This window comes from Anopheles gambiae, chromosome 3 (assembly GCF_943734735.2).
Source record: "Anopheles gambiae chromosome 3, idAnoGambNW_F1_1, whole genome shotgun sequence".
NCBI lineage: Eukaryota > Metazoa > Arthropoda > Insecta > Diptera > Culicidae > Anopheles > Anopheles gambiae.
Window position 1 is genome coordinate 72,250,609 of NC_064602.1, and position 13,305 is coordinate 72,263,913.

General features: G+C 42.5%; 2 protein-coding genes across 2 annotated transcripts in view; both read right to left on the reverse strand.

The window, feature by feature from the left end:
- Positions 1 to 241: 241 nt before the first annotated feature.
- On the reverse strand, positions 242 to 2,479 carry LOC1270985 (tubulin alpha-1 chain). Its single transcript, XM_309723.5, has 2 exons — positions 2,319 to 2,479; positions 242 to 1,794 (listed from the first exon to the last, which is right to left on the reverse strand). The coding sequence occupies exons 1-2, from the start codon at positions 2,319 to 2,321 to the stop codon at positions 445 to 447; spliced, it is 1,353 nt and encodes a 450-aa protein (XP_309723.5). The 5' UTR covers positions 2,322 to 2,479; the 3' UTR covers positions 242 to 444.
- A 3,023-nt stretch (positions 2,480 to 5,502) lies between these two features.
- LOC4577649 (uncharacterized) overlaps positions 5,503 to 13,305 on the reverse strand; it is a 31,227-nt gene continuing 23,424 nt past the window's right edge. Inside the window, exons 2-5 of the mRNA XM_061656103.1 lie at positions 8,379 to 8,903; positions 7,174 to 7,409; positions 6,959 to 7,093; positions 5,503 to 6,871 (exon numbers count right to left, since the gene is read on the reverse strand). Of these exons, the coding sequence (XP_061512087.1) occupies positions 6,691 to 6,871; positions 6,959 to 7,093; positions 7,174 to 7,409; positions 8,379 to 8,903 (1,077 nt within the window). The 3' untranslated portion in view covers positions 5,503 to 6,690. The remainder of the gene's footprint in view (positions 6,872 to 6,958; positions 7,094 to 7,173; positions 7,410 to 8,378; positions 8,904 to 13,305) is intronic.

Consider the following 13,305-nt stretch of genomic DNA (forward strand, 5'->3'; position numbering starts at 1 on the left):
TTTAGATGGCAACCAGCATGACAACGGTATTGACAATTACGTCAGTCTGCTTTTTTGTGTGTGTGTTGCTTTTCTTTGTGCGCTTCGACCATGGAGCGATATAAAATATTCTACACCCAATGACTTCATGTCTTAGTTTGAACCAACATTTGGAATTCAGAGGGACTTTTTCGGTTTTCATTTAACGAAATTCGACTATAATTCCATATAAGGAATTTTAGTAAAATAAACACAATTTGCATTATGTTGTTTGTTGGAATTGTTTTATTTCATCAACAGAGAATAAATTAAGTTAAAATGCACACCAACCTCTTCTGGGAATTTTGAATTTGTGCTTCAAAATGGAGAAAACCGGCATTTTTGTCTTCGCGATCGAGTGCGGGGTGGGAAATGTTTTCCATTTCACAGAGCAAAGCTGCCCTTTTTCCTTGGGGGGAAGGGATTTTAGTACTCTTCAGCACCCTCACCCTCGCCATCGCCCGAATCCATGCCGACCTCCTCGTAATCCTTCTCCAGCGCGGCCAAATCTTCACGCGCCTCGGAGAACTCGCCCTCCTCCATACCCTCGCCGACGTACCAGTGCACGAACGCGCGCTTCGCGTACATCAGATCGAACTTATGGTCCAGCCGGGCCCAGGCCTCCGCAATGGCCGTCGTGTTGGACAGCATGCACACGGCACGCTGCACCTTGGCCAGATCGCCGCCCGGCACCACGGTCGGCGGCTGGTAGTTGATGCCCACCTTGAACCCGGTCGGGCACCAGTCCACGAACTGGATCGTGCGCTTCGTCTTGATCGTGGCGATGGCCGCATTCACGTCCTTCGGCACCACATCGCCGCGGTACAGCATGCAGCACGCCATGTACTTGCCGTGGCGAGGGTCGCACTTCACCATCTGGTTGGCCGGCTCGAAGCAGGCGTTCGTGATCTCCGACACGGACAGCTGCTCGTGGTACGCCTTCTCGGCCGAGATGACGGGCGCGTACGTCACCAGCGGGAAGTGGATGCGCGGGTACGGCACCAGATTGGTCTGGAACTCGGTCAGATCGACGTTGAGGGCACCGTCGAAGCGGAGCGACGCCGTAATCGACGACACAATCTGACCGATCAGCCGGTTCAGGTTGGTGTAGGTCGGACGCTCGATGTCCAGGTTGCGGCGGCAGATGTCGTAGATCGCCTCATTGTCCACCATGAACGCACAGTCCGAGTGCTCGAGCGTGGTGTGCGTCGTCAGGATGGAGTTGTACGGCTCGACCACGGCGGTCGATACCTGCGGCGCTGGGTAGATGGCAAACTCGAGCTTCGACTTCTTGCCATAATCCACCGACAGACGCTCCATCAGCAGCGAGGTGAAGCCGGAACCGGTACCGCCACCGAACGAGTGGAAGATCAGGAAACCCTGCAGCCCGGTGCACTGGTCCGCCAGCTTGCGGATGCGGTCCAGCACCAGATCGACGATCTCCTTGCCGATGGTGTAATGGCCACGGGCGTAGTTGTTCGCCGCATCCTCCTTGCCGGTGATCAGCTGCTCCGGGTGGAACAGCTGGCGGTACGTGCCGGTGCGTACCTCATCCACGACCGTCGGCTCCAGATCGACGAACACGGCACGTGGCACATGCTTGCCGGCTCCGGTCTCCGAGAAGAAGGTGTTGAACGAATCGTCACCACCGCCGATCGTCTTGTCCGACGGCATCTGGCCGTCCGGTTGGATGCCATGCTCGAGACAGTACAGCTCCCAGCAGGCGTTACCGATCTGGACACCGGCCTGTCCGACGTGTACGGAAATGCACTCACGCTGATGGAAGAAACCAGGGAAAGGTACAAGGGAGAAAAGAGTTAGAGAGAAATGGTTCGATCAAGTAGTCATTGGTGCGGAACGCGGCGGCGATGAAAATGCGGCGCGCCAGGTGAAAGGAGAAACTTTGATGGAACGGAAAACTGCCACGAAAGCGCAAGGGTTGGCATCGAAAACGGCCGATTGGACTGTTTTTTTCGTGGGGGGGAGGCTTGACGAAAAGAAAACGGTACTTTCTCATCGGAAGTGGATTTCGTTTCTCTTTGTACACAGTTTGGTGGAGCAAAGCGAGGCACTTTTGCCTAAAATAGAGGATGAATTAAGAACGTGGCCACTTTTTACCGTTGGGTGACGAACATTTCTAACTAAGAATTGGTGCTTTAAAATAAACTAACTTCTGGAGATGCACATAAAATGGAAAATTTGATTGCACAAGCTGTCACACGTAATTTTCCGATGAGTCACTGGCACCGTTTTTTTTACACTTATCCCGTCTTTCTACCCTTTTGCTCCACTAGACTTACCATGATGAAGCGAGTTTTTGATTCTTGAAGAGCACAAATTCACAAAACTGTATGAAGAGTTGGTGTGCAGCTACCGACGATGACTTCCTCGCGCTTGGGAATAGCTGTTCAGGATGCTTTCCAAACCGATGAGAGAATGGTCGTCCGCTGGCACGGGCGGCTGCTTTTATAAACTCCCCCCGCGGACCGCGCGCGGGTTGCTGAGGTGAGAAGAAAATCAACAGTTACCTACACGCAGTCGCCGCACCCATCCATGGAGACGCAGTGCTTCGGCGACCGGTGCTTCTCGCTCTTGCTCCAGGCAACTTGGATTGCGTTTTTGCGTTGTGCAGCAGCAGCAGTAGGCAATTACGTTAAGGGAGAGGTTCAGTTCCGCTTCGCTCCGATGATGATGCTGCTGAGTCTTTGCTCAATGATGCGTGCCCGTTTGCGGCATGCTGATGGTTTTGGGAGGTTAATATGGTTACCTCCAATGAATCGTTTTATTTCTATCACATGTTAAAATTTTGATTTTCTTAGTTTTTGAACTGTTTCTTTCTTTTAAAAAAGAGATTGGAATTTCAAACGTACCCCGGAAAAGGAGAGAGCCGATCATTTCTCTTTACAACGCATATGCGTTTTCTCTCGCGTGAGATTATGCTGCAGCGATGGCACAGGGTGTCTATGGCATTTTTGGTTTGTTGTAATGTTATGGGAGGTTATTTTAACTGAAGTTTCACTAAAGTACAATTTAATTTGAACAATATTTCTACAAAGATTTGCATTTGATATCTATATTTGACAATGATATTTTGTGTATTGTCTTTGAGTCTAGATATAAAAATATAAATGAGTTTTACGTTCTGTTTGGTTTGACACTCCTGTTCATCCATTTTTTCCGGAATAAATTTCAAGATTGCACTTTTTGTCACACATGCTAACAATGTATATGTTATGCGCCCTTAAAGGACACAAAACACTTAATGAAAACATTATCTTCCAAGAAGGCTGTACGGTCTTATTTATTTTTATTTAAATTTTTAAGATAAAATTAAGACATATTTCTGAAACAGGAAGTCCCTTATGAGATGAGTAAGGCGTCAATAATGGAACGCGGATAGGGAGAAGGGAGAGGGGGGGGGGGGGGTGCTCAAACGATACGATTTGTAACATGCAGGAGGGAGTTAATCTATTGTTACGTAACCCAAAATGTTTGTAAACGATTTTTCGAATAAGAAAATGGGTACTACACAGTGCTTATTCTTCTTGAATTAACAACCAATGCAATTATGCTGGCTTAAACAGGTTTTCGTGACTTTGATGACTTTCGTAAATATTCTTTGAATATTCTTCATTGCTAGGAGGACGGATCATACGATCTATCTTGTTTCAATTCCAACATGTGAATGTACCACAATAAAGTAAAACATAAAATAATTCACAAAAAAACATCCAGTAGCAAAAGGACAATCTCAGATTTTGGGGACAATCGCAAATTATTTTTGCAACAATTGCAAAATATTGAGGGGTGAGGTTACAATCCGTTACGCAATTTTTATGTTTTTATGGGGGAAATTTTCAGTTTTAGCGTTACGCAATTATTGGATGACTCCTAAGAGTTTTCATTTCGTGATGATGGTAATGATGGAGAGATATAAAATAACAGCTGTTACACAGCGTAACGCCTTTTGCACGATCAGTCGAACAGTGGTCTATGCCACCGGATGATCAACTGGACTGTGGTCGATATTTAAACGATCTTTTGTCATAGTTCTTCGAGCTTTATTTTTAATTCCATTAAGTTTTTATTACGTCATTACTCAATAACATATAAAATTTGGCCACTTTTGTAAATATGATTTAAGTCCTTTTGATTCATGTCCTTTTTTAAATATGTATTCATGCTTTTGCATTAGGATCATCATATTGCTACTGTTATGATATGAATAGTCCAGTATTAAAGATTAGATAAAAATCTGGAGTCTAGTGCGTTGATTCGATTTAATACTAATTCTATTAATTTACTCGATTCGAGTCAAGAAATTTGGTTGTTATTTGAAATATATCAGTTTCTTTAGAATTCCAGATGAGAAAATCGCCAGATCAACTTTCGGAGAAGACTTGAAAATATGCGTATAAAATATAAACGTTAGCAAAAAATTCCTAATGATCCTAATGATCAAGAAAATTATATTTTATAATCCAATTTGATTGAATTATAGTTTGTTTTTATGTTGGTCCATCGAATTTGGTTTTAATGGTGATTGAATGATATTCTAAATAATTTAAACTTATTTGAGTACTTATCTTTTCAGAGCAGAAAACTGCAAAACTGTTTTAATAATACTTTTCTTCAAAACTGTCAAATTCTCGCAATATTCAACTCTACATCTCGACTGATAAGCCGGATTATTATCAGTACCTTTAATCAACTTCTTTTTTCTGTTTGATTTTTATTGTCTTATTTCGTCAGTATAACGCTTTTTTAAAATAGAAAGATTTTTTTTGCCTTGATATGATTCAATAAATAAATTAATTTATTGGTTATGTAAAACACTAATAAAATAAATAAAGTATCATCACAAATCTCTACTATTCAGTTTTAATTGTTTACGAAACTGCACAAGTTTTTCTAAAAGTATACTTGTTTCACAGAATATTGTGTGATACGAAATATGCGAAAAAAGAAAATTAAAATATTTCCCAATTTTAGTTAATATAAATATTAAGTATATCTTTATCTGTAAGTATAATATATCTTTATGTATGAGAGTGAACTGCTTTACTCTGTAACAATGATGTTGTGTCATCATAGTGAAGATTGTGTTTGTCTGTAACATTCAATATCTGATATACATTATTTTTGCAAAAAAATTGAAATGCTTTACGAAGGCATGATATTAAACAATCTTAGTTGAGAATGTTCAATGATTGAAGGAGATTTTAGGTACTAGAAATGTATTTTTCATATTTTCATTAAAAACTATGCTTCATACAGAGGTCATAAAGCTTCATACAGAGGTACACAGATATGATATATGATCTAAAAATACTGTAAAACAATTCAAACTGCATTGTCTTTTTTTAATTTTCTCAATAAATAAAGGATCTCTCAGCTGTTAATGAAAATGACAAAAGAAATTTAGATTCATGTTGATAGCTATACGCAATACCTACCGGAACTCAAACACAATGACAAACACTCTTAGATATAGCACATCGCAGAAGCACTTTATTTTCAAATTATTTCATTTTATTATCCTTGCTTAAGTGTGTCCATTACTAACGCACAGTTAGCTCGGTAATGGTAAAGAAGAAAAAACAAAAGAAAAACGCATAAATATAAACACATTAAGCATATAAACGTACGAAAACGCTCGATACGGACACTCTTTTAATCTCGCTGACAAAAATAAAAAAAAAAAAATGTCTCCAATTTGCCTCTCCAGCTGTCAGCTATTCTGTCACTATTACATACTAGCAAAACAGTACCGACCAACATTCCTTATATCTTTGCAAACCGATGGAAGTATAAACGATATAATGTTTTTTTTTAACGCTCCTTAATACAACTATATGTTTTGTGCATAATGCTAAACATTCACGATAAGTATATAATACACAAGCTCCTAGCGACTACCGTCTTACGATAAGATTGAGCCTATTTTCTTGTTGCATGAGTTCAGCTTTAGGTAGGTTCGTGTAAGCGTCTCGACCAACACGCTTTAACGTAGGATTATGTAAGGAAGTGACATCTTCATGACAAAAGCAAAATTATCTACTTTGCTTTTTGATAGTAGGAAACTTAATCTCAAGCAGTTTTATTGAAGAATTTTAGATTGAGTTTTTGCTTATTCCTGTTTAAATAATTTATAAAACAACTCTGTAATATTTGCTTCTGCAAGTGACCACTTTTTAACTGTTTCACTCACTCGCATGCAACGCTGATAATGCAATTTCTGATAAGTAGCAAATAAATTATTTCAAACAAAACGGCCAGGTTAGTAAGCGTAAAAATTTAGCAAATGAAACTGAAGCTCTTTAAAGTGACAAATAAAAAGCAAAACAGCCGTTTATAATTGATGGGAAAAATTAACAAATCGTGGCTTAGTACGGAAAAAAGAAAAACATATTAAAAGGCAAGAGCAGCTGATGGAAAGTGGAACCGAAACCCTCACTAAACTATTACGATTGTTTACGTTTGCACACGGAATGTAGAACTGAACGCAACCAAAACAAAACACATCACATTAAATTAGTTAACTTTTCATTTCGGGTCGACCGGACTCGGGACTCGTTCCCTCCTGCAACCCTGCTCACTTTGCTGATACTATTTAACGCACAATATTACGGCGCGGGATTCGGGATGATTCTTCCCTCTCGCCCCGTCAATCTATCGCTGCTGCTTCTGCTGGATGAGACTTTCCCATTGGGCGATCAGTTTGTGCGACGAAGGTGCCTCCTGTGGGTCGAGATCGCACAGCTGGGCCAGCGACATTGCCGGTCGCATGCCTCCACCGCATCCGGTGCCCATACGCGTCGAGCGGTTTTCAAACAGTGGCGAAGGAGTTTCCCTGCAAACGGTTGGAAAAAAGGGGAATCAGTTTACGGTTTTGACATCTTTGCTTTGCTTAGTCCCACTTAATCGCTGCCTATCGTACCTTGGCGAAAGACTAGAGTTGGTCAGGGCGTCGCACAGTTCGCTGATCGATTTGGTCGACCGTAGCTTTCTCGCCAGCGGATAGATCGGTTCGTCCGTGTTGTCTTCGTCCGAGAGTTCCTCGCTCGATTCGAACCTGCAATGGGAAGCGTGGTTTCGTGTGATGAGCTTTCCAGTGCTGCCACATTGCAACTTGCCCCTCTTGGTCCAACTTACGCATCATAGTTCATGTCCAACAGGTCCGACTGGGAAGCGTTGCGGTTGAGCTTGCGGATTCGCTTCAGTTCGCATTCGCGCGTCTTCAGATCGCGCAGCTCGCGCTGGATCTTTTCCTCCACCGGGACGTAGCCACGCCGGATCGGTTTGCCGTTCGAGTCCCGCTCGATGGTGGGCGGTGTGGAGATGGCCGTCGGCAGGATCATCAGATGTGAGCGGCTCAGATCGACCGAAGGCTGGGAAAGGAGAGAGAGGAAAGAAGTTATTAATTTACTGTTTGGCGTCTCGTTTCGTTTCTGATGCTATCGGGTATTTACTGATGATGTTTAAATTATCAAAAATAATTTGGATGTCCATAAGAGTCTGAATAAGCTGGAATTTGATCTGCAAATAACACAAAGTTTAAGCACGACCTCACTCTACCTAGTATTTTCACGATTTTTGTATCTAAACACTGGAAGAATTCACTCTTATAACTCATTTTCAAAGCCTGTATGAAACGATGTACAAAACTCTAAAATCTCTCAAGTTCTATTAATTATTCTTCTTATTCTTCTTCTTCTTCTTCTTCTTCTTCTTCTTCTTCTTCTTCTTCTTCTTCTTCTTCTTCTTCTCTTCTTCATCATCATCTTCTTTTTCTTCTTCCTTTTCCTTTTCTTATTCTTATTCTTTTTCTTCTTTTTCTTCTTTTTCTTCTTCTTCTGCTTCTTCTTTTTTATCTTCTTCTTCGTTTTCTTTTTCTTCTTTTTTTTCTTATTCCTGTTCTAATTATTCTTGTTCTTCTTCTTCTTCTTCTTCATCTTATTTTTTAATACTTTTACAGTTATTTAAAAATAGCAAACACGCTCACGAAACATTTTAAGACCTCGGAAGATCGTGATCTTCGTACGACTAAATTATAATATGACGTTTGAAAAGATACAGCGACGTCAGTCCAGAAAAAAAGATTAATGTCCCTTCTGATTACATCACCAGTTTGCCAAATCCTATTTATTACCAAAACACCAGACCACCCAATGCAGAGCAAAATGATACGATCGCCTCTGATGCGAACATTGGACTCAGAACATAAAAGAGGCAAAACTAATCCGCACAAAGAAAGAAATGAACCTAAATAACCTCTTGAATACTTTCATCTTCTCCCAGCCCTCCTAGAAAACCTCCTGCGAAACAAATAAAACAAAATAAAATGAAACAAAACCTACCACGATCGGATCTGCTTTCGTGCTGACCATGCTTGTCATCATTTGCGGCACGGCTGAAGCCGGCCCGTTGTGGCCCCCGGCGCCACCGTTCGCCGCCAGCTTGCTCAGCCGGCCCCGGGAAGCGATAAACTTCTGCATGATGCCGCGATGGTTCGGGTTCGGGTTGAAGCGTCTCGGGGGCGTCGAAGTGTGGAACAGCTGTGGCGTCGAGCGGGCCCGTGTGAGTGTTTTCGGGCTCGGCAAGATGAACGCGCGGCGCTGCTGCTCTTCCGCCCGGCGCTGGTGCGCCATCTCCTTCCCGTTCTGCTCCAGCTTGTCCTTCAGGTTGGACACGGACGGCGAGTGGACCGGCGTTGGCGACAGCGATAGGCCCGAATCGTCCGAGTTGCCCGACGACAGGTTGTCATCGTTCAGGTCCAGCCCGTTCCGCTCCTCGGTGCCGGTTCGGTGACCTTCGCGCAGCTCCTGCTCCCGGCGCGTCACCTCGTTGATTTCCTCCTGTATCCGCTTAAGCGGGTCTTCGATCTGGAATGAGTGGGGCAAACAACGGAAGAAATGGTTCTGTTAGTGACGATCATTTATTAAAAAACAAAGTTTATTAATGCCAAAAAAACTGAAGAAAATCATGAAAAATTGAGCCACGATCTGAAAGCTTCCAAACTACTTTCCAACAACGGAACTTCCAACTCGTTACCGGGCATCGGATAAAGTTATTGTTAGGTCACAATTGCGGCTCCCCGATCTAGCGCACGGCCACTAAGAACGAATCTGATACTGATTTATCGGCGTCAATTAGCCGGCGTGCGTTCCTCGCGTCTAGCAATGGATCTCCTCATTTACGCACCCACTAACCCACATTTCAATCCCGCTGGCCCGAGCAGTGTTAAGCACTTTCCACGCACGAACCGGGAGCCGTCCGAAGCTGCGGGCAAGTAATAGGAAATTATTCGGTGCAAATTAGAGCCCATTATTGAGCCGGGCGGTTTCTCCATACATCATCTGCATACGGGTGTGCATGTTTGTGCGAGGTTAGGAAATCACGTGCAGGAATTGCTGTAGCTGCGCTTTACTTTTCACCCCGCCATACCACTCGATAATTTGATACGATCTGGTCGAAACTTCAATTAGGGTAGGAGTGCAGTGGGAGTACGCGGGAGAAGCTGTCATAAATGGAAAGGTGGAAATTAGGTTACGGCGCCGGCACTAGACTGCAATGCGAGCGAAAATTAGGTCTACGGTTTCGATTGCTTACGGTGCCAAGAATTGAAGTGTTAATGTTATTTTTCTTGAAATTAGATTGAACGGCAATAAGGAGAATCTGTTCTATTTCAGGGGAAAATTCGCATTTCCTTTAAATATAAAGGCCCAGAACTAAATTTTTTACTTCAACAATATAATTTTATTCAATTTTGTTATATTTTTTTAATGAGAGTATTATAATACATTCAATATTGCATTTTAGTCATTTTTATAAAAAATACTTGTGCGTCATGGATAATATTGATTTTTATTTATTCTTTCTCATATTTTTTAATTTTTATTTATTTTTTGTTCTCTTTTATTTCTTTTAATTTTCTCGCTCGCTTTTTCTGTCCCTCTTTATACTTCTCTTTTTCTCTCTTTCTGACTCTTTATATTTTTTTTATTTTTAAGTTTTTGCAGTCAAGGAGTTAAATGTTTTTGTTTAAATCATAGGAATATTTAATGTTTTTCGAATGATTTCCTGTACAATTTGATAAGAATAATTTTACAGACAAGCCTCCCGCAGAAAACACAACTTGCAACTGTTTTTTCACAAAACACAAAACACAAAAATGCAAATTTAAAAAAGCATGTAATAACAATAAAATATCAAGTAATATTATCAAGTAATAACAAGGCTTAACTCAAGCTGACAGAATGCTCAACCGTAATGTTCTGCTTCGTTATTTTTAATTGTAATTTTATGCCGCTGGCGTTAACAAGCATCACTTGAAGTTAACAAACCAAATGAATATCCATCTCATCAATTTCATACAAGTTGCAAAAGCGATTTTTTTAACTACAGAATGTGTTATAATTCATGCAGCCCCCGCCGTAGAACACGTTTAGCAGTGTATATATTGGCTGCTTCTCTTCCTGCTTTAGCTGTCATTCTTACGCTCGAGAAGCTTTCTGTTACAATACCGGCAGAATGCTCAGTGTGAATTAACTACAAAATTGGGAAACATATTGCGGTAAAATGGCAAAAGAAAGGAAAAAATACAATATTTCTAATGCCAACACGTGTTCTTAGCGTTGCTTCTTGTTTACGTTTGTTTCCGCCACACAAAATTACTAGCTCAACTGCGCTACCGAGCATCGCACTTAACGGTACACTGTACATCGAATTTCGCGCGCAAATTTGCAAACACAAATTCGCATCCGTTCGCTTCCAATTCACCGTTTGCGTATGAATGAGAGTGTTCGAGAAATTAAGATACATCGGCCTCTTCAACCCAATCCCGGAAATGGAAACTATTTCCCTACCCCCCCTGGGGAATGTGCAAAACAAAGAGCAATGATCAAACGGCAACGATCCTACGCATGACTGCACTGCCATCGGTAAATGGTGAGGCTTTAGATAATAAGATCGGACCCCAAGCGTTCGGCCACCGAACGCGTGCTAACAACGAGACGACGGTGACAGGAAGCTAACAAATCTAAATCGGATTTATTTGAACATGCGAGTCTGGGGTTTTTTTTTTTGCACAGCGTTTTATTGTGATTGTCGGCCAATCCCATCGGGTTGTAGCGGGTTCAACCCGTTTAATGGCTCTATTTTCAATAGAAAGCACGGGCGGAAATTGTTTGCAGCAAAACTGGTGTTCCCGTCTGAGAGCTCGCCCGGTCTCATGCCAGGATTAGGCAGGGCTTTCCAGTTGAATAATTTTGTGAAATATTGTATCTTATTCACAAGACTGGTGGACATTTTTTGACAATAGAATGGACCTGAATGTTTTTTAAAAATGAATATGAAATATGATCGATATTATTAAAAAAAGTATTATTGCTGGTGCCATGACCAGGATGAAAGAGATTATATTTCTAATTTTCATCGCTTTTTTCACAAGCTTTTTTTAAGAGATTTTTTTTACAGATTTTGCTATCAATTTTGAACATTTAATAAAAAAAACTCTGTTCTCTAATAGAGAAATACTTGCAAAACACTCAATCTGACGCTTTATTATCATTTAAATTAATCGTTTGCTTGCTTACTCATTATAACAATCCCTTTCTAGCGCTGTCATTAGATAGCAAATAATTGACAAGCAATGCAGTAAACGCATTTCCTTATTGAATTCCCAACGGCAAGAAAATGCAAACAGAAAAATCAATTACCCTTTAATTTCAATTATTTCCTTCCGATCAGATTACGTACGAATTTGATTTAGGATTTCAATTAACTAGCCTACCGAGGAATCGTGTTAACACTCTAGGCCCGATCCTAGCAAGAAACGCCCTGCAAAACATAGTTTTTTAGTGCCACTCGAGCACGTTGAACCTTTCTTTCGCCATTCTGGCTGGTAGTGAGGTTTCTTCCCTTTTGTGTCCGATCAACGCAGCCCCGATCAACGCCCACGTATGGGCGTCACGATTAATGTGGGTACGCTTTTCGGTGACCGTCGGCACACACACACACTAAAACAAAACAAAACAAATCAAAAAAAGAAAGGAAAGGAAAACACAACTTAACTCGATCAAAGCGTCTATGGGGCACGGCAAGGAAAATAGAAAACTGACCAACCTTTTTCGTTCACCGGAGAGGAGGTGTTTTCTTTTTTATTTGCTGATGTTGTTGGAGCTACATACACACCGAAGGAGTCCGGCGCGCGCGCGGTCGTGCTCATGGGGTCACGGTTAATGGCTATGGGATCACCGGCTCCCACTCGCTCCCCTTTTGCACCGCTACCCCGTCCATTTTCCAATGAACAAAACGTGAGCGATTTAGCGCAATGGTGGTGCAATTTGCAATTTAATCCAAAGCACAGGCTAGCGCACGGGCGGCTGGCGGTATGCGTTAATAGAAAAGCGAGAAGCAAGATGGTGTACCACTATCGGCGGGACGATAGGTAATATTGTTGGGCGAGCAGGCGGGACGAGACGTGGCACGTGTTAAAATTTCTCCTCACATACCCACACGGCCGGCGGGGGATATCGACCCCCTCCTGTCGGGTAGCATGACCCACTTAATTCTGAGGCGATCCGTACCGGCGTAAATAATTTATTATCTCCCTGCCACAGACACCTCTCCAGCCCCACAGGCTGAGTTGATTGAGCGACAGGGGTCGTAGGGCGGATAATGATCACCGGCAAAGATCGCATGAGCCAGGGTAACAGCCGACGCGCACGGGGGAAAAAGCCTTGAGCTTGGAACCATGGCGGAGGAAACAAACGTGAGCAACGCCCGGCACGTCGCGAAGACGATGCTTGCTCGCATTTCGCTAGCCCAATTCCGAAAATTGATGGCAAAGAAGATGCATTTATGTCAGCACACCAGCATGATCACCATCATCATGGATGGGTGCACTGCGCTGCGATGCGATCGGTACCGACCGGAGCTAACGGAAGGAACGGAAGGAAAGTTGGCACCGGGCGACCGGGCGAAGGAAAGGGTTCCGGAGCAGTACCCGGGTGAGAGGTTAGTTCTGCCTCCCGAAGCATGACGATGGTGTCAGCGAGATGTACACGGAATGTAGGTCTTTTTCGTGTCTCTGCGCCTCTGTGTGTGTTTGTGTGTGTTTGTTTTTATGTATTTTCTATCCATCGGTAACAAGGTGGAAAATACCGGAACTTGAGCAACAGTGAGGCGTGTGTGTAAATAGATCGTGTAAATATCGGGCCCCATGCACCCTGGTTAATGTAGGTGCAGTTCGACGTACGGATCGCTTCAGAACCTAAATGTGCC